General features: G+C 55.1%; 1 protein-coding gene across 1 annotated transcript in view; it reads left to right on the top strand.

Annotated features, from left to right (window-relative positions):
- PLXND1 (plexin D1) overlaps positions 1-24,884 on the top strand; it is a 77,186-nt gene that overhangs the window by 18,933 nt on the left and 33,369 nt on the right. Inside the window, exons 3-16 of the mRNA XM_086755568.1 lie at positions 2,472-2,603; positions 4,317-4,417; positions 5,113-5,242; positions 6,456-6,630; positions 8,094-8,202; positions 9,158-9,260; positions 12,355-12,459; positions 14,766-14,855; positions 15,706-15,799; positions 18,154-18,317; positions 19,709-19,860; positions 20,124-20,223; positions 23,475-23,614; positions 24,394-24,561. Of these exons, the coding sequence (XP_086611694.1) occupies positions 2,472-2,603; positions 4,317-4,417; positions 5,113-5,242; positions 6,456-6,630; positions 8,094-8,202; positions 9,158-9,260; positions 12,355-12,459; positions 14,766-14,855; positions 15,706-15,799; positions 18,154-18,317; positions 19,709-19,860; positions 20,124-20,223; positions 23,475-23,614; positions 24,394-24,561 (1,763 nt within the window). The remainder of the gene's footprint in view (positions 1-2,471; positions 2,604-4,316; positions 4,418-5,112; positions 5,243-6,455; positions 6,631-8,093; positions 8,203-9,157; positions 9,261-12,354; positions 12,460-14,765; positions 14,856-15,705; positions 15,800-18,153; positions 18,318-19,708; positions 19,861-20,123; positions 20,224-23,474; positions 23,615-24,393; positions 24,562-24,884) is intronic.

The raw sequence follows: 24,884 nt of genomic DNA, 5'->3' as shown, positions 1-24,884 counted from the left end.
GGGAAGCACCGAGAGGTGCTTCATCACAGCAGAGCCCTAGGCAGGTGTGACCCCATCCATCTGATGGAGTGTCTGCTTAAATGACGTGCCAGATGCAGGGCAGTGCGGTCCCCTGGCTCCAGAGCCAAGCTGCAAGGTTTCAGTAACTTCAGAGCTTGAATTTGGCCAAAGGAAGTTTTGATTGCAGCCAGCCACAACAGTTTGGTGTACTCTTGGCATCAGAAGTCCGTAGAGGAGAGGGGAGAAAAGCCCGGGAGCAGAGACACGGCTGGTACCTGCTGTGTCTCAGCCTGGGGTGAGTGGTGCATAATGTGGAATATTGGATCAAAATGCTTGGAGAGAAGAAAACTGATCCAATCTCTTCCCTTGCGTCCAAGTGCTCCTGGCAGAAATGTGGGAACGAGCACAAAGAAACGCACTGCTTTGATTTGTGCCCGCAGGAGCAGGTAATTCGGGAGGGTGGGAGGCGGCTGGCAGCCCGGCCAGGCGTGGTGGGCTGCAGAGGCACATGCCACATGCCGCGCAGCAGTGTTCACACAGTATTAACGACTCTGCTCCCATTATCGTCTTGGAGAAAGCAGCCTTATCTGTTGAGCTGAGCCTCCATTAGGGAGAGGCTCCTGACTACCCTTTGGTGGAATAATTTGCTCAGATAGCTCTAATCTAATTCTACAACACAGCTGCATAACCAGAAGCCCTTTTACCTTCAGGGCTCCTTCTTATTTGGCACGGGATACAAGGTGCTTCGCGTGAGTTATCATTCAGATTGCTGCCTGAGAAAAGACAGCAAAGGGGCAGAAACAGAGCTCGACTGGCTCCTGCCAGCAGTGATTACGGCTGCCGGGGGCGTGCGTGGGGAATTAACTGGAGAGGCTGCAGTCGGGCATTTCGGAAGGGCCGTGGTCAGTGCCACGTCTAGCAGTCGTTACAGGAGAAACAGCGTGTGGGAAGCGGTGGCCAGGCCAAGGAGGAGGCAGGTGGTGGGAAGGGCCTGTGCTGGCAGTCCCCACGTGTCCAGGCCCGGAGGTCTCTAGACAAGGTGCTGCGGTGGGGTTCCCAGAACTTCAGCCCACTCTGCTCTCACCAGCGCCTGTGCAGGATGTGTCCTCCGGCCCTGCACCTGCGAGAGCACTGGTGGTCTCTGCCTCTCTGCACCGCTGTGGTGGCTTGGCCCTGGGGGCCCACAGCTCGCGGGGATCCCGGGAAGGCGCCTGCGCTGTGACAGCGTCGGGTAAATGAGCGCAGGGACAGAGAGACCTGGGGACAGACACCTAGGAACAAGCAAGCGTAGAGCAAGTCTCAGCAAGATGGAGACAGGATGGTCACAAAGCTGAAGTGGAGGGCGTCAGGACTCGGTCCACAGACGTCTTGGATGATCCCAGGCAAATTATTTACCTTCTGGATAGCCAGCTCTTAAAACGAGGATAATGATGGTTCCCGCCTTTTTCTGCATGGTAGCTTGTGTGCGGCTCTCAGCAGAGGGTAGCCCTCTGCTTTGAGCTTGTGCTATCTTACTGGGACGTGTCAGTGCTGCTCTAGTGTAAGAATTAATTAATCCTATGTTAATTAATTAATCCAGACTTTAGAGAGCAGAGGCATGCTTGGTCCTTACAATTATTGCCTTCCCTTGCGAAGAAGGAGGTAGGAATTTTCCTTACTGCCTTTCTGTTTTAAGCTGAAAAGTGACTGTCACGCAAAATTTTGTAGCCCTATTGTTATTTCCTCTCAGCAATGCCACATTTAATTTGCTGAGTTTTCAAGTCAAATGCCAAGACATTCTGGGATCTGAGAGGCAGGCTGATGCTTTGCAGCCTCTTCCATCACTGCCAGCGCTTCAGCTGGTGATTCATGAGGCAAGGTAGGATTCGGCTCTCTTGCGGCAGCTGCCGCGGTCTTCTGGAGTTAGCAGGGATAAAAGCTTATGTTGGCGAGGAGTGACAACCCTTATTTTTCAAATATGCAGGGAGCAGGGGATGCCGTGTTGTATAGCCCCGTCACTGATTTTCACTGATTTTCATTAACCTTTGGAAATGCGATGTTCTGCGTAACAGAAATGTGCATGTGTGTGTAATGAGGGCTGGAGGCTGGTGCCGCTTGCATTAGGGTGAAGCGAGAGCAGTGCTGCTGTGGCCTGCTGGAAACAGCTTGCCGCGTGTAGACCTTAGGTGAGCGACTTAGCAGGCAGCCTCAGACAGAGGCACCAAGGGCTGCGAGGGCTGCTAGTCACCGGGCACCGCTCCTGGCCGTGGCCTGGGCTTTCTGGACCACTTAGTGGCTTCCCTGTGTCACAGAGCTGGCTTTTCCTAAAGCTCGGCGTGGGCAGCTTGTGAAGCGTGTGGAGATTCACAGCGCTTGGAAATGTGGAACACTGTTAGATACCACTTTGGTTCTTGTTTATAACCGAGGAAAAATAATCTTCTCCCCACAGTGTTTGAAAAATGGTCTCAGTGAGTGGCTTCTTTTCGCTACAGATTAATCTGGACAGTACCATGAAGGTTATTAGCAGGAGATCCATTTCGGTGGCGTACGGAGAGCCCGTCCACCCCATCATGCAGTTCGACCCTTCTGATTCCACCTACCTCTATCTGATGACCTCCTATCAGGTGAGACCTTTTGTCTTCAGCAAAATAGTCCTTTGAGTGCCGTGCGTTTGACGTAGCCTTCAGCACTAAGCTGGGAGCAGGAAGGGACAAGATTTGCTTTAGCATTAATGGGCAGAGCCAAGATGTTCAGAGCTGTGGCTGGGGTGTCAGTGGGCTTTATGGGGGGTACCTGCGCCTGTCCCTTCTCCTGCGTGGGGTCGGGGACGTGCCGAGCAGACCGGCTTGTCGGGCTTTCTTGTCTTCATGGTGGCAAGGTGAAAAGAAGAATGAAAGATATCAAAACTGATCCCACTTAGGGCCGTGTAGAAAGAAGCAGTTCCTGTATAGAAACCTGAAAATTACAGTATGCAGTCGCTAAGGAGGCTTTTAGGACATCCTACAAAGAAAAAGTCTGCCTGTCAGAAATGATCCTTGTGGGGGGTTCTGCTGAGCCGGGCTGGCAGGAGGGCTGGATGGGAGGAGGACTCTCTGCGGAGACTGGGAACGCCGCAGCAGGTAGAAACAGACGGTCTCATCTCCGACAAGTGAGCAGAGGAGGAGACAAGAGCTGAGCGCTCCAGGCGCTGGTGGTTTGTCCTGAATTACATTTTAATCTGTCAAAACAGATGCACAACCACAAATGTTACATGTTACATTTATATTTTCCAACCCTCCCGGGATGCCTCTTCAGCCGGTGGCTGAGACCATCTCGTCTCAGCTCCCGGGCTGTGCCGCGCACCTTGCTCAGTCCTGATCAAACACCCACTGCAGTGCCTGTGATGCTCTCCTCTGTCTGTTTCTTTTCCAATGAGCCAGGCGAGTTAATTTCTCTTTGATGGAATTAGCATCCTGGGAAGCTCCCCGGGAGCTCAGTGGGGCTGGGGAGTGCTGAGCACCGCAGGGCTGGGGAGCAGCGAAGTGCTGCAGGTAGAGCGGGGCTCAGGGAGCTCGCGGTCCGAGGTGCGCTCGCCCAGTGGGAGCTCCGGGCTGTCAGCACCTCATGTCATCAGTCCCCGCTGTGCCAAACAACTCAATTTTCCGTCCCAAATGTTTAGAAATTGAGGGAGGAACAAGCAGAAACCAACACATCCTTTCCCTCCAACTGCTCCTGCCGAGTAAGTCCCTGGAGGTACTTTGATTTCTTTACAAATTAAGGTTTCCAGAGTGGTTTTGCTTTCTGATAATTTTGTAAGTAGCCAGATAGTGTTCAGCTCTGTCTAGCAAGGCGCTTTCTGCAGGTCGTGAGCGAGAGCTTTTCACAGGGAGGGACAAGCTGTGAAACCATCTCCATCTAACGCGTCGGGAAGGTGTGGTGTCGCTCTCCATAGCCTGACCATCACAAACCTACTGCCGAAGTGCCGGCTGGAAAGGAGCAGCTCCGCTCAGCACTGCCGCGTGCCCTGTGGGACAACTGCACCGGCGGCAGCCAGCCCCCTCCCTTGGGTGTCCTTGGCCCCCCGCCTGGGACTGGCTCTGCCAGGGGCCTGTGCTGCTCCCCGTGCGCTGGTCGTACACACGGCACCTGCCTGTGAGTGGTGCGGGGCGGAGGACGGCGCTGCCAGGGTCTGCTCCTTCCTCATAGTCCATTCTGCAGGGCTTGGTCCAGGCTAAGGGGTGAAGCAGCCTGAGCCACTGGTGCCTCATCACTAGCTAGGCGTGGTCGTGCCGGCGCATCCTGGTCGGGTTGACTGTTGCTATGGTGTTGCAAAACATTTGGAACATGTTGTCGTGCAGATGACGCGGGTGAAGGTGGCTGCCTGCAACCAGTACTCAACGTGCACAGAGTGCCTGGCCGCCGCTGACGCTTACTGCGGGTGGTGCACGATGGAGACCAGGTAGGATGGGCTGCGTCCGGGTGCGCCTTGGCACGTCCTTTGACCCTCAAGCCCAGGCAAGAACTTCTGATACCTTTTACATTTCCACAGTCACCACTGGTCTTTGTCAATTCCTTGTGAAATATGTCCTTTTAAAAACAATTGCATCTGGCCTCAAACGGCTGGGATGTTCTTCAGAGCCAGAATTTAACTGTAGCTGCATTGTTACGCTGCAGTTGGCTGCCAGTGCGAGGAGTATCTTGCAGGCATGGAACCATGGGACTGAGAGAGCCAACGCCCTGTTAAAGACTGCCTTTTGCCCTTGCAGTTATTATTTATGAGTAGGAGACAATCAACACTCAAAAAGGGATTGAGTAAATTAGACTCCCCGTTTACAAATTGAAGAAGTTAGACAGAATGTCACCTTCTCCTTTTCGGTTCTGGGTTCAGCCTGACCTCTCTGGCTTACCCGGGGTCCTGGTGCTCTCTCGATGCTGGTGGGAGTACGTGCTCTTATCGTGGCAACCAGGCGCGTTAAATATAGCAGCAATGCTTTAGGCTTAGCTGCATGGATGGAGGAAAAAGATTCAGGATTGATTCAAGATGGAGGAAAAAGGCAGAGGATTTTCTCAGGATCTTCCCTCACAAGCACGTCAATGTTTTTACCACCTCTTTTAAAAATAATGAGCCACGACTTGTTCCCCTGTTCGTTCCAGGTGTTCTCTGCAGCACGAGTGCGCAAACTTCACAGGGGCCAACTTCTGGGCGAGTGCAAGCGAAGGAGTGCAGCAGTGCCCTTCCATGACCATCCTGGAGCCTGAGATCAGTATCGACAAAGAGAACCCGGTGCGTTTGATGTGAATACCGCATACATCATGCGCAGCGTCCCGCAGAGTCGTTACCTGCTCTCGGGGTTGATAAGTACCCGTGCTCCTCCGGTGCTGCAGCACGACTCCCTGCGGCTCGGGTGCGGGTGGCGGGTATGCCCAGCTCTGCTGTGTGCTGCTGCGTCAGGCCACGGTTCCCGCAGGCGCCTGAGGTGACCTCTGCGCCCGGGCAGCCTGGATGCCCACGGGACGCTGGCTGCTGAGCCCCTGGGTGAGCAGGACGTGTAAAGCTGCTGCACTGAACGCGCTGGAGAGCTGTGCAGAATTGCAAAATACGGGAGACCAGCTGCAGACAGCTAAATCAGCTCGTTTTCTGGTTTTTGTATTGTTGCTATTTTTAACAATACTTTAATGGTATTTTAAATGTTTTCATCAAAATATTTTTCCTTTAAAGACGGACCCTCTCCCAACAGCAAAAGTCTCTCTGTGCCGAGGTTCTCAACCAGCCCTAATGTGGGGAAATCGCTGGAAAACAGGCAGTGGCTGGGGCAGAGCCCAGACCAGGGCTGGGAGCGGGGTCCCAGGGGACCCCCACGCCCATCTGGCTCCCCTTCTGTGCACAGCAGTGGTGGGCTGGGGGTCCCCGGGGAGTCACCACTGATGTGAGGGAAGCCAGCTGAGCACGCGGGCTGCGCGTTTTCCTGAGATGCGCTCCTCTGAAGCGTTCCGCTTCTGCAGAACTTCCCGCCCCTGCCCCTCGGAGGCTCATGGCAAAAAATCCCACGGCCAGCCCGCTCGGCCCTTGTGTGCCGGAGTGATGGAGGTTCAGGCACTCGGGAGCAGGGGTTGACATTTTCTGCTCTTCCTCCTCCTTACTCCCCAGAGCCTGGGGACCCCAGCCTGGGCGGCTGCAGGAGCGGGACACAGGGGCTGGAGCAGGCAGCATGGGTGCAGGAGGCCAGGGCAGCCGGGGGCTTAGCCTGTGCCCCTCGCTTCCCCAGGGAGCCCCGGCGGGCATGGCTGCTGCCGCGGCCAGAGCCGCAGTGGCAGAGCTCTTGCTGCTGCAGCAAGGTTTTGTACACGGATGGCTTTTGGAGTTCAGGGCGCACAAAATGAGCGAAAACGTCTCTCTGTGGACTTGTTTTGGAGCCGCTAGCCTCTGAAAAGCTTGTAAAACATGGACAAATTCTAATTATAATATTCTGTCATGTATTCTTTTCGTCCAAATATAGGCCCTGATAATACAAATAAATGGGACTATCCCGAACCTGAATGGAACAAATATTTCGTGTGACTATGGAAATAATATCCACACGGTAGCCAGAGTTGCTGGAGATTATGTAAACCAATTTATTTACTGCAGCTTACTTCCACGCGAGAAATACCCAGCTTTTGCAGATGACCAAGGTACGTAGCGGAAAACAAGTTCAGTTCGTTCTGACCACTCTTGTGGACATCATTTTTCACAGGCTTTTTTTCTTTTTCCAATCGTATGTGCAGATAATGCATACAGGGAAAAAAGACCCAAGCTGCTTCTGGTTTATAGGGCGTATGACTTCAACACGTGGGCGTTCCACCGTCTTAACGTGAATTGACAGTATTTCATATCTACCAATTCTTGTTTAAGCATCAGGTTTTAAAAGCCAGTTCATTTACGTTAGAGCTTCTGGTTTTTACTACTAAACCAAAAATGTTTCAACCCTGGGGAAATAACGTTGCTACTTATGTTGATGTTTCCAGTTGCTTTTCTTTGAGTTCCCTCCCGAACGAGCGCTGCTGTTCAGGAGAGGCTCTGAAGACGAGCGAGTGTGTGCCTCGGGGCAGCTCAGAAACTCCTAGTCCTGTTTATGCGACCAAAGCCAGACTGAGGTCTCCCAGTATCCCCCGGCTGTCAGGGGTGCCGATGGGGACGCGCGCCCTCTGCTCCGCGGGCTGCGTGCTGGAGCGCCTGCGGATCCGGTTGAGGTCGGCCCGGCCTTGGCACCGAGCTGACCAGAGCTGGTACCAGCCATGTGGCGATGGAGAGCGCCCCGTTTCGTAGCACCTTCTGAGAGGTTCGGTGCTTCACTCCAGGCTTGGCTGCTTGCTAAATCTCCATCTTCCAAGCCTGGAGTGAATGCTCTATTGAAGATGGCTGACTTCAGTGGGAGAAGAATTAGCCAGTCCTTTTGAAAATCCCACTTTTCATGGGCGAGTTTGTAAAGCTGCATTGTTTTTCTCCCTAGCTATCCAAAGAATGGGAGATCATTAACTGCTCTATATTGTTGGTTACAGCAATGTCCAAATGAATTTCTGGAATCTCATGTTCTGATTTATTGTACATATTCTGAAAGAGGCATTGTCTCTTGTCCCTGGTGCTTATATGGCAAAATTGCAAAGAAAAAAAAAAAACTCAAGCAATTCTGGGGGGATGGGGCATTAGTATAAGTGTGGTAAGTAGCCAAAAAAGGGATTTCCACTCTTCTCTGTGAGTTTGTTGTCATGGGGGAAGCGAGCGAGGTTTTAAAACATGGTAAGTAACATGTTTTAATTACCACATTTTTTAAAAAATATCATTTAGCACCAACTGTAAGGGAAGACAATAATTAACTCTGCTAATTAACACTTGCACAACACGCTGGAATTTTCTGCTGGAAGTTGCAATGTTCTTTTCTGGTGAGGGTGATGTAAAGCGTTGATTTAAGAGGGAAGAGCTGAAAGTTGGAGGGCAAAGATGAATGGTCCAAGCTCTGAAATGCAGCTTGGAGAAAGCCCTAGAGAAAACAAATCAGATTTAGCCCGTGTTTTCCCAAGGGCCTGTCTTGTCTTCTAAGTGTGAGCGTGAGCAAGGGGCTCTTGCAACCCAATATTCTTTGGCTTGATTCTCTCAGACCACGTGGTCGTCGAAGCTGCTCTCCGGGTCAACAGCAAAAACATTATACAGGCCAATTTCACCATCTACGATTGCAAAAGAACTGGGAACATTTACCCGAAGAAAGCGTGAGTGACCCCGCCGTGCAGGCGGGCGGGCCGGCGTGGCAGGCGGCGGCAGGGTGCGGGTGACGCCGCGCCGGCCGCGTGGCAGCGGGGCGGTGGAGGCGGAGGGCGCGGTTTGAAGCCGGAAGGGGTCCCCCCACGGGGGGCTCGTGGGGGAGCGCGGCCGCCCTGCCAGGCGGAGGGGCCTGGGCAGGGCTTGGCGGGGGCGTAGCAGCTGCGCTGCCAGGGATGTACAAAGGAGGGTCCTCGTGGCGTCGCAAGCCATCTGGACATGTTGGGTTTTTTTAAAACGTGAATAATATTTTTATATGAGGCTTGTTCTGTTAACCCTTAGGCAGCGGAGCCAGCCTGCCCAGCGATCCCTGGGGGTCTGTGGGGCGGAGAGGGAGGGGTGTGGGGAGAGGCATGGTCCCTCTGCGCTCCCCTGCCAGCCCTGGGTGGGAGCAGCCGCGTGCCCCCATCAGCGCCGTGGTCCGAGGGGCAGGGCAGGGTCTGTGCCACTCGTGGAAAGTCACCCCATGTTTGGGAGAGCCTGACTGTGGGGATCCCCACGTCCTGCCCGCTGAAGATCCCACACCCTGCACAAACCACGGGGGAGAGCTGTCGCTGGGCACCAGTCTGCCTGGCTCCCTGGGGAGATGGGTGGAGAGGAAGAGCATTTTGGGGGAAAAGAGTGGTTTTTGTTAAGGAGGGGAGGGTGGCTCCTGGTCTGCCGTGGCCTGGGGCGGCCAGTGACACCCTGGAGCTGCCCTAGGAGCAGCACTGGGGATGGTGGGCTCTACCTGCATCCGTCCTCAGCTCCCAGAGAGAGGAGGAGAGGAAAACCCAGCGCCTGCCGTGTTTTTCTGGGCACCATTAAAGGCTGAACACAGTGTGTGAAGACAGATTGCGTGACTGAGGGGTGGCTCCTCTGAGCAGCCTGAAATCTGCTTTTCTCACCGCACCTTTTTCATTCCAGGTGCACCAGCTGCCTCTCGACCAGGTGGAAGTGTCACTGGTGCCCCTCCACCTACGCCTGTGTCTCCAACCACTCTCAGTGCGACGACGCGCTGCAGATGAAAGTAAGGCCCAGCCGACTTCGCTGCTTCCCGCGCCGCTGTGCCGTTGATGTTGCGTTCCTTCTCTGGGGACGGGGGCAGATGGCCTGGGTTTGACGGGCTGCCCGAGCGGGTGGGGGGCAGCTGCGGGGACGGCTGCCCGGTCCTGGGGAGTCTCTGCAGTCGGGAATGCAGCGATACGCGTCTCGCTTCCGGAGGCTCAGCGGGGGGAGAGCCGGAGGGCTGCTCTGGAGCACGTGGGTGAGCGTGGGGCTGAGGCTGGGCTTGGACATCTTGCCTCGAGGTCCCCGGGCTGAGCCTCGCTTTGTTTCGTGACTCTGGGGGGGCTTCAGGCACCGGTGCTCAGTGCGGCCTCGGCTGCTCGTCCCGGCAGGCCCTGAGTCTCCTCCATCAGCGGTGGGCACTTGCTGGCCGCGGCTGCGTTTTGTCCCGGGCTGGCATCGGGGCACCCTCCAGTGCCGGTGTCCAGGCTGGGGGACACGCGTGGGGCAGGCAGGCTGCAGCCGTGCCGTGCCGTGCCCAGAGGCGTGTGTGCACAAGGGGCTGGCAGCCCAGAGAAAGCATTTGTCTCTCCCAGCGCATGCCATCCCTCAGCTCTTCATCACCTCTCCCATCTGGAGCAATGCCATTGCTTCTCTGCATCCTGGGACGCCTGCGCTTGGGTAATGCAGTAAACGTAGCAATACTCACAATTCGCTTAGCTTTGACTGGGCTGTTGCGGTGTGTTAATAATTTGCTGGAGCGCCACTGCTGGTGCTCGTCTAAAGGAGAAAATTGCCCCTGTCCAAATTATGGCTTCTAATAACCCAGAGGCTCAGTGTGTTCCTGCTTCTGAAATTTAAATTGGAGTTAATTTAAATAAAATTGGCTTTTTAGCAATCAATCTGCCGCAGAGCCAAGCCAAGCTTTTACGCTGTAAATTGAATATCCCTTTGGCACTGGTGCTCTGCTCTCATCTCAGCTCTTCCAGCGGGTCCCTGTGCTCGTTGCCGGAAGGAGTTGGCCCCGTGTCAGATGTCCCACCCACACCCTCGGGCTCAGCCCCAGGCCAGCCCTGGCACCTGCTCCTCTGCGCAGGGAGGAGGTGGGCGGCTTTGAGCCAGGGCTACTCCCTCTGCCCATCCTCGCTTCCTCGCCTCTGATCTACTCCAGAGGTGCAGCTCTGTTGGGTGCTGCACCTGGTTTGGGCACATTTCAGTCTTATCTCTGCGCTCTTCCCTGCGATCGGTGAGCAGCCGGCAGCTCTGGAAGCATGGGGCCTGGTCCTGCCACCTGAGCTGTCAGCGAACGAACCATTGCTGGTGTGGCTGCACCTGAAAACTGTCCCGCTGGGAAGCCAGCGTCACACCGGCTGCATCCGCCGCGTTTTAAACATTCGGCCCCTTTGCCCTGATCCAGACATGAGTGATACAGTCGGCTGGAAGGCTCCACTTCTAGCCGCTGATGAACAGCAGGAGAAGGGTCTGCAAGACAACAAGTTAATCACTCCTCGGAGTGTGTTTATCTAGCAGGCGACGCCAGCCGCTGTGACATGCAAGGACAGACCAGGCCATGGGAGCTTTCGCGGGGATTTTTGGTTGTAGCCCTGCTGGTTTTATTTTAACTGTTCTGATTCCCCCAGAAGAGGCTTGGGAATGAAGTCTCTCTCCAGTGCTTTGCTTTGTTGTTTCACTTCTCCTGTCGTGTGCATCTCTTGTTATTTAATCTCCTTGTTTAGGCAGTGCCAACTGTGCTTGGTTAAGATGAGTGTCCTGATGGAAATGAAGCATGTTTTCCGGAGTCCAGCTGGCACTTCCAGATAGGTCCCTGGTCCTCAGCTGGGGTTGGGGAAGATGGGGGAGAAACCTCACGCCGGCGCCGTGTCCGGCACCGGAGATGTGTCCTGCCAGGTGTCTCGGCACTGGGCGGGCAGGCTCTGCCTCTCCTCGGAGCAGCAGCGGCTCCGGCGTCAGCGGAGTCACAGCGGGGTAACCCTCAGTGCAAGTGAGAAGGAGATGTCTCCTGCTGCAAATTATTCTGCATAACGCACCAAATATTTTGTTATCTTTTACCCCAACGGCTCCACTGTCAAAGGCATGAGTCGGGATAGACCCGGGGGCAGTGGAGAATCTGGCTTTGCTGCTGGTGTAGTTTTGCAGTGTGATTTACATCTCACGAGAGAACAGGACGGGCTTGTCATACAGACTTGAATTCTGAGTCAGCCTCAGTGTCTGAGCCATCAATTTAAAGTGAGAACAAAAGTAGGGAGACAGATGACCTTTTAAAATCATTTTTCAGCTTCATTTAGGCCGTTCCTTTCAGCTGCCCTACAGCTGCAGTCCCCTTGCTGAAGCCCCTGCAGCTCGCCGTACCCTTTCCCCTGTGCACACAAACCCCCGCGCGCTTCGGAAACGGCGCTGTGCGGGGGACAGACCGCCCGAAAGCGAAATCTCTGCAGGGGCTCGTGGAAATGCACATTGCGACGTGCGAGACATCGGCTTCCCGCTGGCAGGAGGGGGTCGCGCCGGCACGTTTGCCGTTGTAGGCTGCAGTGCCTCCTTTTAGTGTCACTCCGGCCCCGTCTTCTGACATTTAAGTGCATTTAATGAGGGAGCTGCCCGGAGCGGCATCTGGGGAGTGCATATGCATTTGCTTTTTACCTGGAGGATGCTTTTTCCAGCGCAGGAAGAGGAAAGTGCAGGGCTGGGAAATGCCAATGTCCTGAGCTGGCAGAGGAGCTGGGCAGGAATGAGGGGGGAATTCCTGCTGCGCTCCTCCCTTCGCCAGCCCGTGCTGCTGGCCCACGGCTGCGGACGAGCCCTCCTGGAAACCCAGGCACCCCGCCGTGGTTATCCGGCCACTGACGGAGGGGTGGATCTCAGGGCCATGCCAAGGCTGATGGCTCAAGGAGGAAGGCTCCACGTGGCATTACCGCTCTGTGCGTCACGGTGCCGTTTTGGTATTTCACTTTCTGGGGTGACGGTGTGAGCTGGCTTTGAAGATGTAGTGAAGTTCATCTTATTAGGGCCCCTGATGTGTTGTCTTGCCTCATTGCTGAGGCTGCTCAGCAGGCACCCAGCTAACCTCTCTTTTTTTGGTCTTGTTTTGTACCTAACAGAAGAAAATCGACTGTCCACGAATTGTACCTGCCTCCCTGGACCCGATGCCCTCGGGAGTATCTCGGGACATCACGATCTTGCTGGCCAACGCGACTTTCTCTCAGGTAGCTGGGTTTCTGGAGAGATGGGGAAGGCTGAGGTGAGCCTGGGCTGGTGTGCAGCCAGGTGGCCAGCTCAGCCACAGGGAATTTAGCACAGGCTGGTTTCTGCCTCGGGAGCGGGTGGTTGCGTTACCAGCTGAAATCACTGTGCAGCCGCCCCGACAGCGAGGTTGCGTGGCAAAGCCGAAGGGAGATGCTGTTTGTGCGCGGGTGTTCCCCAGGGATCTCCCCTGGTTAGCGGCAGGCTTTTTGTATTTGGTGGAAAAAGGAGGTTTATACACCTTGTAAACAGCCACTAGAACAAAATGTTTGGGGGAATCAAAATTCTCGGTTTCCTTGTGGGTGTTTGCACAGAGCGTGCTGGTGCTGCGCTCCCCCAGTGCCGTGTCCCAGCCCGGCCCCACCGCCCCGCGCCAGGGAGTGAAGGGCAAAGCCCAGAGGTGCGGGCAGAGCCCCATGCGGGCTAAGCCACTGCTTCGAGTACAGCACTGAAATATGCTTTAACTTAACTTCTGGTGGTCACTGCAGAGCTCTTTTTTTTTTTTTTTTGTGAAAAAAAAATCCTTTCTGTGAAACTTTCTGGCATGCGAATTGTAATAGAGTGAAAAGTGGGAGTGGATGTCAAACGATGCCTGTGGAGATGCGTCACATGCCAGCAGGAACCAGAGGAATTTGGAGCAGGGAGGCTGGGCACTGGGAAAACGCTTGGCTAAGCTCTGGTATTTGTAGAAAGCTGCCCTGTGTCATTTTGGGTCAAGTCTTCAGCGGGGCCCGTGGGGCCTGGGTCCTGTGTCCCTGCAGAGGATACCTGCACGCGGGGCAGCCAGGCAGCTCCTCGTTCCGCAGGGAAAGGAGAAGGCTGGACATGCTGACTATGCTACTGGGCTTGCTGGGGGGTGGTGTGGGGGCTGCCGGACGCTGCAGGGGCACTGCCGCCGCCGGACCCCTGCCCTCTGGCGCAGGGACAGAACGGAGCTCTCCCTGCCGCGCTGGGGCTGCTGTTTCCTGCACAAGCCCGACTTCTGCAAACAAGGATGTGCCCTCTGCAATCAGCAAAAAAGGGCGAGAAATCCTTCTTCCTCTGTGGCTGCTGGAGGTGGCTGAGGAGGAAGCAATACTGCATATAGCCCGATAGGAAATGAAGTCAGCCGGAAGGCGGGCGAGGCACCGCTGCTCTGGGGGCGGCTGGAGAGGCCCTGGCAGTCCGGCTTCCTCCCGCCACCATCCGCAAACTGTCGTGGGCACCGGGCAGGATCCACTGCCAGAGCTTGGAGTGTCGGAGACGCGTGCCCCGACACCTTGGGTGCTGCGGGGGGACTGCCCGGCGGTGGGCGAGGGGTGTGGGTCAGCCTGCAGAGCAGAAGCTGCCTGGGTGCAAGTGATGCACTGGGGGACGTTCCAGTTCCCCCCATGGCCACATGTGTGTTTGCTGAGCCAGCAGCTGCCTGCCAGGAGTCTGGCGCTTTCTTTCATGTCTTTTATCAGATCTGTCGGTTTTCAAAGGGTGTACTTAGACCTCAGTAGTGGTGGAGCATCAACCTGCTTGGAGATAGGAATTTTCCTGCAGGATGGGGGCACAGCAGTAACTCGGGGCAGGATATCATCCTTGCGTTATCAGGAAAGCAGCACAGAAAATCTGCCTTTGAACGTACTCCCAACTGGGTCCTCATTTGAATTAGAGATTTGCTCTGTGCAGTTGTTGGGAGGGGAAGGAAGGTGGCTTTGAGCCCAAATCACGGACTAGTTTGGTCTGGTTTGGGCAAGGCGGCTTGGGACTGCGCTGGCTCTCGATCTGCATTGCAGCCTGAGCTCTAAACCCCCCTGGTCCAGAGGAACCCGGGTACCTCGCTGGAGGGGCTACGAGAACATAGCCCAGCCAGACGCATCTCCCGGTCTGCGCGTGCTGTGGGTCGGGCATGTCCCTGGTCTGCACATGCTGTGGGTCGGGCACGTCTCCCGGTCTGCGCGTGCCGCATGTCCCCGGCTGCAGGGACGGCTGCCCCGTGCCTGGTCGTGACACTGTGCAGCAGCATGCTGCGCGGGAGGAAGGGACAGGGCTCGGCTCCCAGTGCGAGGCTCAGCCTGCAGCAGTTTTATCTATAGGTGTGTAACAGAGCAGGATTAATTAGGCACAGATCCCTGCCCCGTTTACAGTACCGAGTTCTGATCTGCTGTTTGACTTGAATGCAGTTCAGGTACGGACAGCCGAAACGAGGTGAGACACGGCGCCGGCCGTATCGGTTGACGGAGTTGGAGAACTGCACAAAATGGTTGTTGCAGCCGTTCTGCCCTTGTCTTCCCTCTCCCAGGAGGCAGCTCTGGAGTGCCATTTTGGGACGGACAGGACGTTTGAAGCCCGGTGGGTGAACTCGTCTGCTGTGGAGTGCGTACACGTGCTGGTGAGTTGGGGATGTGGCTGCCTGCCCCTGCTCTCCCCACAGTGTGGGGCAGGTCCAAGGGCAGGGAGGGTCTTGCCCCCAACATCCCACCCAGTGGCTGGGACACCCCCTCCCCTCCACCCTCACTCCACTTCCAGCTGGAAAAAGCACAAGCTGGGTTTGCCCCTCTGGCAAGAGGCTCTGTGCGTGTGCCGATGCTGGGAGGGCGTTCACGCGTCCCCGATGCTGCGTCGTCTGCTCCGTGGGTATCTGCAGTGGCCCCAGCCCCTGCTCTGCTGGCGCTGGGAAGGAGCTGCTTATTTACCTTCCCAAATGGGAAGAGTTCAGTTCAGGCAAAAAACTTGGCCACCATTCAGTGTTGCTATTTCTGTAACTTTGATTCTGAACCAGGAATCAGCCTGAGAAAATGCTCAAGCGCTGGCTGAAGGGCGGTGGGTCGTTGTTGGAGTGCAGACTGCACCTCTGAAACGCAGCGAATGGTGGGAATGGTGCAAGTAGCAGCTGGACAGGAGCCGTTTCCCATCATGTCACCTGCAAAACTCTGTTGTAGCCGAGCACTGAAAATGCAGACTGGCTAGTCTGTTAGTTTTCCTGTCTGTTTCTACCAAAAATAGCAACAAGCTAGGGATCTGCTCTCACAGGGATGTGCGCTGTGCCCTGGTCCCTTCGTCGGGACCTCAGCAAAACGATTAGAACAGAACACAGCCTTCCCTCTCTTTCTCTTTGCTAAAGATGAGACCCTCCTGTATTGAGAAGCCTCACAGGGAGTGTTAGTCCTCGTAGTGTGCGTATGGAACCTCATATTTTACTAAATTTCCTAAGCTTCTGTTTGTTTGGTTTTTGTGCGCAGCTCCACACATCAGAAAAAAGCCATCTCTTCCCAGTGAGCCTTCAGCTGAAGGACAGACCAGACAGATTTATCGACAGTCCAGAGATGATGACAGGTCTGAGTTGAAAATATTTTCATTCTGCTCTCATCTGGTCAGCTTGAATGTCTCTAAAATCCCGGGAAAGTTTATGGATTCAGAAGAGAGGCCATGGCTCAGCTGGGCACAGCTCGGCCCTGTCTCTCAGGCACACACAGAAAGTGTTTGTAACCAGGGTGGCAGCCATGTGCCCAGGACCCAGGCGCATGCCCACGGGCATCCCCTTCGCGCCCAGGGACAGTCAAGCCCCATCCTTGAGCGCAGGTGGCGGCTGAGGTCTCCCCTGCCAGCGGCGTGTGGGATGGGGTGTGCTGGTGTTCTGGGTCACAGCAGAGATGTGGGGCAGCCCCGGGGTCGGGGAGGAATTCCTCCCAGAGGAGAGGAGGGGACGGGGAGGGCTCTGCCTTGTGCTAGCAGGAGTGTGACATTAAGGTTCAGCACGCTGTAAAAATTGAGTCTTTTTTTTTTTTTTCCTCCTGTGCTGAGAAAGAAATGTGTGTAAACACATTTCACCCCTGGCCCGCTCTCTCTCTCTCTGGGAAGAATGCTCGGATTCCCAAAAAAGCCCTTGCTGCCTCAGCAGACAGGGCAGGCAGTCAGATGAGCAGTGCGCTCGGACGAGGCTTTAGCTGGGATGAGCCCAGCCCGCTGCTGCAGAGCCAGCATTTGCACAACAGCCGCCTCTCCCTGCCGAGGCTGGCTCGGCCGTGCACCCAGCTGCCAGCAGTTGTAGCAGAAGGAACCGATTTACCCCAGGTGCAAATGAGAACTAGATGCCTGAAGTGAGATTTTCTTTGGAGGAGGCTGTGGTAGGTAGGGAGGCATTGGCACCACCCACTGACCTGGGATGAAGAGGTTTCCCCATAGTAAATCCTGGTGTGCAGGGGAGGGTTGTCTTGCAAAGCATTCCGCGTTGGTGAAATAACCTTTGAAACACCAGCACAGGTGGACATGAGGCATGACTTCTTTGCAGAAAGAGGTGGGTGTCTGTATTTTTGAGATATAGAGGCGACCCTGAGGAGAGGGGCGGGAGATCTGAGCCCAGACTGTTTTGGTGGGCAAGAGAAGACTCAGTTCCCAGTGTGGGTGGTGCTGGGAGCAGGAACGACAGCGGAGAGCGCGTGGTAGAATCCCCCTTCCTCCTGCACGGGGAAAGAACTGCTCACACAGACTGCTTGCATCAGTCTGAATTTGCCAGAATATTTGGAGATCCTGTGGGACCGCTGGACTGCTCTGGCTCCTCCTCGCCTTGGTCACGTTGGGGCGAGTGAAATTAGAGAGGCTGACTTGCAAGCAGAGACAGGGATCTGCCAGGCCAATTATAAATGTGTGCATCTTTCATACTGTTTGTAATGGAATTACTGTTGTTAATGTTTATTAGTTCAGTATTTATTAGCTTTTATTGTAAGCTGCGTTTTGGTAGTCCACTGAAGGAATCCCAGCTCTTTGCTGCTGAGTGGAAAACCAGCCGGTGTAACTCACCGGTGGACTCAGGACGAGGTGCAGTAAGCTCGTTTTCTCGTGGGAACGGGAGGCTCTGCGGTGCCCCTGACATTTCGTTAGCAGAAGCACAGGCAGACCGTTGAAGGCTGAGGGATTCATTAGCCGCTTGTGGAGCGCCTTGAGATCCTCCTGCAAAGCCAAGTGCAAAATGTGGCTGTTTCTTTGTTTCATGTTCTCCTGCAAAGTCTCCTCTGGGGAAAAGGGTGTGAAAGCAATGTTTCCTGAGTGTTTCTGGCTGTTTATCTCAGCGGATACCCACACTCCAGAGACAGAAGTCTTTAGGCTGGAGAGGAAATGTAACCTAGGGCACCAGCTAATGCAGAGGGGAAAGCGGTGTAGGAAAACGATGTGGAAGCTGGGCTGAGCAGATCTGCAGGGAGAAGTCAGTGCAAAGGGCCCGTGGTCACCAAGGGGAAGGAAAGGAGCTGTAAACACTGCACAAAGCACTGTAACCATCCCGTTTTTGTCGGAGTGTGGAAGCAACGTGATTGCTTTGCTAACAGGATGGAGCCAGCTTTGCCAAGCAGCTTCCCGTGTGGATGCTGAGAGCTGGAAACATGTAGCATAAATTGACAAAAGGTTCCGAGTTTGGGTGTTGTTTGTTTTTCAAGGGGAAGAAAAAGGAAAAGAAAGTGCTAAATTATCTTGCAGTGAGAACAAGCACCCAGTTCTTCTGGGAAGTCTTCAGGATGGCAGCCAAGCGCTGCCTCATCTTGCTGTATGTGCAAGCTGCTCTGCTCATCCGCTGGATTTCAGATGTTACTTGGATTAATGTATGGGGTGGGGGTGCTTGACTGCCTCAAGCTAAGCAAAGCTGTGGAAGTCTGAGGCTCAGGAGCTCATGTTTTCTGTTGTCTCTGGTGCTTCAGTGGAGGTGTACAACTGTGCGACCGGGAGCGCTGACTGTTCCCAGTGCCTGGGGAGGGAGGACCTGGGGCACCGCTGCGTCTGGAGCGAGAGCAGCTCCAGCTGCCGGCTGCACAGCGAGCCCCCCGCAGTCTCTGACATCTGCCCAGCTCCAGAGATTAGGAAGGTAAGACCCCAACGCAACGCCGAGGGCACGCGTGGCATGGCAGCTGGCACAGAGGCCTGAAACCGGCTGCGCTGTCCCTGGCTGGGGGCAAAGGAGGAACCGCGCTTTGTCCCTGGCACGGAACAGGGTCAAGACCAGCGCTGAGTTATTCGCTGACTTTCTCTGCTGCTGAGTCACCTTAGGCCAAGGACATCTTGCTAGTGACAAGATCCAATCTTGATCATGTTAGTGGAAAAAAAAAAGCAGCAGCACAATCAAAATGTCCCAGAGTTCCTGGAGTTGGTAAAAGTGAGAAAGATTTGTAGGGCTGGCTGAAGGATGCTCATCAGGAATAGCATTTAATGGAGCACAGCTGAAATGTGAACGGGAGCCCTCTCTCTGCGGGTACAAGTGCTCTGCAGTTCTGCTGAGATAGGAGTGGCAGAGGGACCTTTTGGCATTATGCATTTTGAAACGAGTTTTATTTAAATTGCAGTTGAATTAATGTTTGTGGGGGGCATTTGGATCTGGGATTCTGCTTAGAGATATGGTATGAGCCAACAAATTTGTCCCTGACAAGTAGCAAAGAAAGTATATAGAGCAAATCTTAAAATGGGCTTCCTAGGAAAGGAGAAGCGGGAGACGCGAAATGGCTAATGTGAACATCAAAATCAGCAGGGATCTGGGATTTCTGTTCTTAGGGAGGCATTAGCAACAGCTGCTCAAAATCCGGGTGCTGTAACACTGCATGGAGGAACTGCGGGATCCCCATCGCCTGCCTCTTCCCTCCCATCGCTGTGGGAGAGGGCTGCTCCCCCTGGAGCCTGGCCTCCCCCAGCACCCATCAAGCGTTATCAGTGCCTCGCCAGAAAATAATGGAAGGAAACCACAGTTCAGGTCACAGAGCGTCACAGGGCTCTGTTGCTATTTCCTTAGCAAATAGTAGCTGGTAAATCCAGATCCTCTGGCGTCATGCGAGCAAACAAGCCCTCACAGAGCCCTCCTGGAGTGGGGGCAACGCAGCAGGCAAGCTGCTTCAGGACCGCCCTCGAGAATGTCATGGCAGGACTCTTCCCAGCACGCTGGTGTCTCTCCACTGGGTTTGTCTATCCCAGCTCCGTTCGAAGCTGTGGTGTGGGAGGGGTGGTGTTTCACCCCAGATGTGTTTGCAGCTGCAGGAATCCCTGAGCAAACCCTGGTACCAAACCCAGCATAGCAGTGGGATGGCTTCTCATTGGCAAAGCTGCAGCAAGGGGAGCGTGGTGGTGGGGGCTGTGGGGGGAGCAGGAGTGTGAGGAGCAGTTCTGTCTTCTTCACGAGGGCCAAGTGGGACCAGACACAAGCACAGGCCCAGGGATGAAGCCAGGAAGCTTCCTGGTGGTTCTCCTCCGACCTCTCCCGCCTTGCCACAGATCGAGCCGCTGCGCGGGCCGCTGGAGGGGGGCACCCTGCTGACCATCCGCGGGAGGAACCTGGGCCGCCGCTTCGGCGACGTCCTCGATGCCGTCAGGATAGGCAGCGTGCAGTGCGCGCCGCTACCCGACCGATACATCGTCTCCGAGATGTGAGTGTTGGGGGAGCTGGGCAGGAGGTGCCTGGCCCCCTCGTGTCCCCTGCCAGTGCCCAGCCCTCCCTGTCCCCATTGCCAGCCCTGTTCTGGCCCAGGTGGGATGTGGGTGCCCTCGGCCAGGCACGGTGCTGCCCAGGCCGCCCCTGCGGTAGACACCGGGCAGAGCGTGGAGGAGGAGGCGGCCATGGACTTGCCCCTCTGCGCTGCTGGGGCAGCCCTGCTGCTGGCACCACCACCAATCTGCTCTTTCCCCGCAGGATCGTATGCCAGACCAGAGCGACTCAGGAAGCGTTCTCTGATGTGGTGACTGTTAATGTGAGCCGGGAGGGGAAGTCCAGGGAGCGATACTCCTACGTGGTGAGTAGCTGGGTGTTTCTTCGGTAATTCCTGCGCCCCTTAAAACAAGCCTCAAGCCTGCAGCTCCCCACCCCCAGCTGGCTTAGAAAGAGGATCTACGACAGCACACGTCGCTGTCCTCGAGGAGCAGCTGGCGTCTCTCCTCACCTGTGGTGACCTGAGCCGGGTCTGGCAAATCCATGCCCGAGTGCGAGGGGCAGGACTGCAGCCAGGCTGTGCTCGGGCATGGCCACGCTCCTGTCTCGGCCCCTGTGGTGGCCTGTCGCGCGTCCTGGCTGCATCGCCGTTGCTCCTGCTATGAGGAGGAGCTCATTTTTCTTCCTCCTCTTTTGCTAAAGTGCTGTTACAACCTGTGAGGTGTTCTGAGACTTGCAGTGTCTCTTTGTGCTGTGTACGTTACGCGCCATGGACTCAACGTTATTTAGAACTGATACTTTTTGCTGCAGAGATTGTCTTAGTTTTTGCGTGAGAGTGATGTGTAGGAATTAGACTTTATCTAATCCTGTGTCATTGTACAGAGAAGAGCCCTTTGTAGCTTTGTGCTGTACCACCTCACAAAGATAACTTTCATCTCTAGAAACCTGAAAGAAATCTGTGCATTTCTTTCCTGCAAGTGCCCTCGTCTCTGGCTCGGCGCTGTTCACGGGCAGCCCCGTGCGTCCAGGGCAGGCACACGGGGATGGGTGCCGAGGGCATGCTGTTTGCTGGGAGCCTTTCTGCTTCTGCTGTTCTCTGGCTGGGGAGGAACAGGCCATGCTGCAGTCCAGCGGCTTGAGAGAAGGCTTGAGCCCCAGGAAATGGCTTTCATTCCTGGTAGCCATTGTGAGGAATTCAGGGCAGGATCACGGAGCGTAATCCCCCACCCTGTAACGGATGATGTGTTAGGTGTTTGGTTCAGGGCGGTTTACACAGCGTGCAGCCGCGCGGGCACCGCACACCCCAGTGCCCCGTAGCTGGGCCAGGGCAGGCAGCGCACGAGGAGGGGACGGTGCGGCGAGGGCGCTGCTGGGCTTGGCTCAGCGGTAGTTCCCCAAAGGACGTTTCCTCTGGGACCCATTCCCATAGTTTCCAGGCATCCATGTTCACATCCAAAAAGTCTCAGAGATCCAGCGGTCTGGCGTGGAGTAAGGAACCACGGGGGTACGACCCGGTAACAGACCTTGGGTTTGGGATTTCTGGCGCATTGCTGTCAGGATGTGCGTGCTGACTCGGCCGCATCGCCTGCTGCCAGGCCAATTGTCTGGCTGACAAAGAGGGGCCGAAGACTGGGAAAGGGCTGGGCAGCTTCTTCGCTGGCTTTCGGCGTGCAAGGAAAAGCCCTCTCAGGAAACATCTGTAAAAGCACCAGTGCTAAACACAGAGGAGCAAAAACCAGTCGCTGAACTCCAACCAGGTCTGTGTTGGCAGCTCTGGGCAGGCGTAAGGAGAAGGCTGTCCTCTGGGAAGGGGGAAAGGAGCCTTTCTGCTCGGGTGGCTCAGCAGAAAGCTGTCGTGTCTGTTTATCTAGCAGAGCTTGGACAACAGATGAGAGGGTGCCCTGCCGTGTGCACGCATGTCGGGGAGTGAAGCTGCACGATGTGTAGCTGTGTTCTACACCAAATGCGGCTTCACGCCATTTGCAAACTAAGCAATACGCTTTAGTTTTCTTGATTCTCCTCTCCCATACAATGGCGTGAAGATGGAGTAGATTACACCATGCGAGGCTGCTCTCGGTGAGAATTGAGCTTGGACACTAATAGCAGTTTTTACCTGAAAAAGTTTAAAAGACTTTCATAACTGCCCTTCTGAAGAAGGTCCTTTGCAAAATACCAAATATTGTGTGCTACATCTTCCAAAGTCCCCATTAGATGAATCTAGAAGAAACAGAATTCAGCTGTAATTCTGCTGAGAAGGAAGGAGAAATGTCATTGAGAGACTTCTCCAGGACATTTTAGCAGGCTATGGACGGGCTGAATTTGCCAAATGAGCTGCATTTGCAGAAGTTGCGATGGAGGCCATCAGTGCTGGCGGTGCACTGAGAGCAGCAGCCTCCGGCTCTGGCTAAGGGGAAGAGCTCGAGGGCTCTGGGGAACGTGAATAATCCTCTCTGCCCTTGTAACTGCACATCTGAATGGATAGGTTAGGGGCCAAGGGCAGGAGACAGCTGCCTGCAGACACCCAGAGAAATACAAATGAACAAAATGGATCCTGTGGAAACGGGTAATGATCAGAAACAACAGAGGAAGTGGCTGTAGAGGAATAAAGCGGTCCGAGTGTAGGACAAGGACAAGGATAGCTATTAATAAGCATGTTTGTGTGGCTGGGATTGACAGGAAAGGGCATTAGCACTGGGTGGTACGAAGCCGCTTAGCCCGTCTCCTCCAGTCCGCCCCAGTGTGGCTTGGCTCTGTGGCTACAGCTGAAGTGGGGAGCAGGCTTCAGCACCGTCCACAGCCCGGCGGGTCTCGTGCCTCTGGGGTCTGTGGTGTTTGACAGGGGCTTACCAAGTGCCTTGTGGAAGGCTCTTGAAATGATTATTTGCTCTGCCCTTGGTGTCCTATTCAAACCGGAGCGGGGAGGTTGCCCAGCAGACTCTCCTGGGGCGCTCTGTGTAGCAGCCGTGAGGGCTCAGGCTGTGTTAGCTATCAAAGCCTGAGCTTCATGAATCTCAGGAAGATTTCCAGGGGCTGCAAATGCAGATAACATACATGCTAATTTCTGCTGAAAATGGCGAGAGGCAAAGTAACTTCCCCCTTAGTTCCTGTCACCTCAAGAGATTCAGATTTGAAGCTTCCTGAAGAAGGAGTTTGATATCCAATTATCTAGACGCAGGTGGCTGTTTTCACAGATCTCAAGGCCGTCATCCAGCGAGGCTTTAGCATTATCTTTGCATTCAGGAGGAGATGGATCTGGGAGCTGGAATGAGTGAGACATTTCCTTTTGTTGGTGGACCTTGAGCTGTCGCCAGCTCTGGACCCTCCATTGGAAGTCTCAAAGGACTGGTGGGATCCTGGGCTCCAGTTTGGACTCATGTCTCATGTACTGCCAGAATTCAGGGACTGCAGAATGTCACAGAGGTTTTATATGATCTCACTCCTTACCACTTGTACCCTTGCTCTGAAACTCTGACAGCAAAAGCTTTCGCTGTGCCGCTGTTTCAGAGCCTCACAATACTGGATACTTAAATTTACAGAAGCAATTCCCATGTGCAGCGTGGAGTATCCAGCTGTAAATTTACCAGACTAGAAAACAGATTTCCCCTTTGTTTTTAGCTTCCTGTGGTGCAGTCCATAGCTCCCCTGAATGGCCCGAAGGCTGGAGGAACCAGAGTGACCATCAGAGGCAGCAGGCTGGACATCGGCTCTGAGCTTCGCGTCCTTGTCAATACTTCCAAGCAGTGCACCGACCTCAGGTGGGACTGGGTCTGGGGGCTGGCGCTGAACTGGTGACAGGAGCCAAAGTGTTAGGAAGGATAATATTGTCCCCCAGGAGATCGGGAAGAGCTGGGGTTTTGGTGGAGGGCACCATTGCACGATGCTGCCAAACCTTGGAGCCAGCGCAACAACCCCACCAGCCCGCTTGGCTGCTGCCTCCTTGGTTTCCAGCGCCCCGTCAGCCTGGTGTCCCTGGAGCGGTGAGCCAGAGCCGCACTGCGGGTGCCTGACACAGGACGGGGAAAGTTTCTGTGGCAAAGTGACCACGCTGGGGTTGCGGTGATGTGGGGGCAGCGACCAGCAGCAAACAAAGTGCTTCTCATGCACCGTTCACCATGCCCTTGGGTGGTCTGGGACCAGGACCAAAACTCTGGGAGCAAAGCAGACATAGGTTTCGTTCCCACACCTGCCGGAAGGCACCTGCGCGTGCAGGGTCCCACTCCCGCAGCAGCTTGCTGGTTGGAAGAAACGCGTCCTGCGTTGTGTTCCCATCTCGTCGGTGGGGAGGTGTAGGAGCCTGCCCGTTCTCTTTGGCTCTGTGGGAAATCGGTCTGGCAGCCTGGGATGGTACATGCTGAGAATTGCTCGTTAGTAGGCTATACAGTGAATAGGTGATTGGCGTGTGACTGGGAGCTCCTTCTTCCCTGTGTCTGCCGTCTGCCTCGCTTCTGAGGGCGTGCTCAGGTCTGCAGTGCCTGGCTCCGGCCACTCTCCCTGCCGTGGCTTTCCGCAGCTTACTCTGCCTTTCCCCGTGCAGCCGCAACGACAGCACCATCACCTGCACCATGCCGTCTGCCGAGCTCACCACGGCCGTGCGAGTCTGCGTTCAGTTTGAGAACAAGTCTTGTGCCAGCTACAACATCACGTTCAAGTATGAGAAGAACCCGGTTATATCAGACATCAACCCCAAAAAGAGCCAGATCAGGTGAGAACCCTCCCCAGCGGACACAGCCGTGTTTGCTGGGTTTGTCCTTCCTTTTGTGGCCTTTGTGGAGATCAGCCTCTTAATTTGTGCCAAATGCAAAAGCGAAGGCGCTCTCCCATCAAAGCGCAGAGCGAATTGCAGCATCCTGGTGTAGGCTGCTGCAGGCAAGGCGAGCTCGCCCTGTCTGCTCCATGCCGTCCAGATGCAGAGCAGGTCCTGAGCAAACCCTGTGTCAGAGCCCCGGGAGTCACTGCAGCGGAAGGGAGGGTGCGGCGTGGGGGCCCCGTGCTGCGCTGTGGTAGCATCATGACTTCCATTTCTGA

The sequence above is a fragment of the Chlamydotis macqueenii genome, chromosome 10 (assembly GCF_036417535.1).
Source record: "Chlamydotis macqueenii isolate bChlMac1 chromosome 10, bChlMac1.mat, whole genome shotgun sequence".
Lineage (NCBI taxonomy): Eukaryota > Metazoa > Chordata > Aves > Otidiformes > Otididae > Chlamydotis > Chlamydotis macqueenii.
The sequence above is the reverse complement of the archived record's forward strand: the minus strand, read 5'-3'. Positions and strand labels throughout refer to the sequence as shown.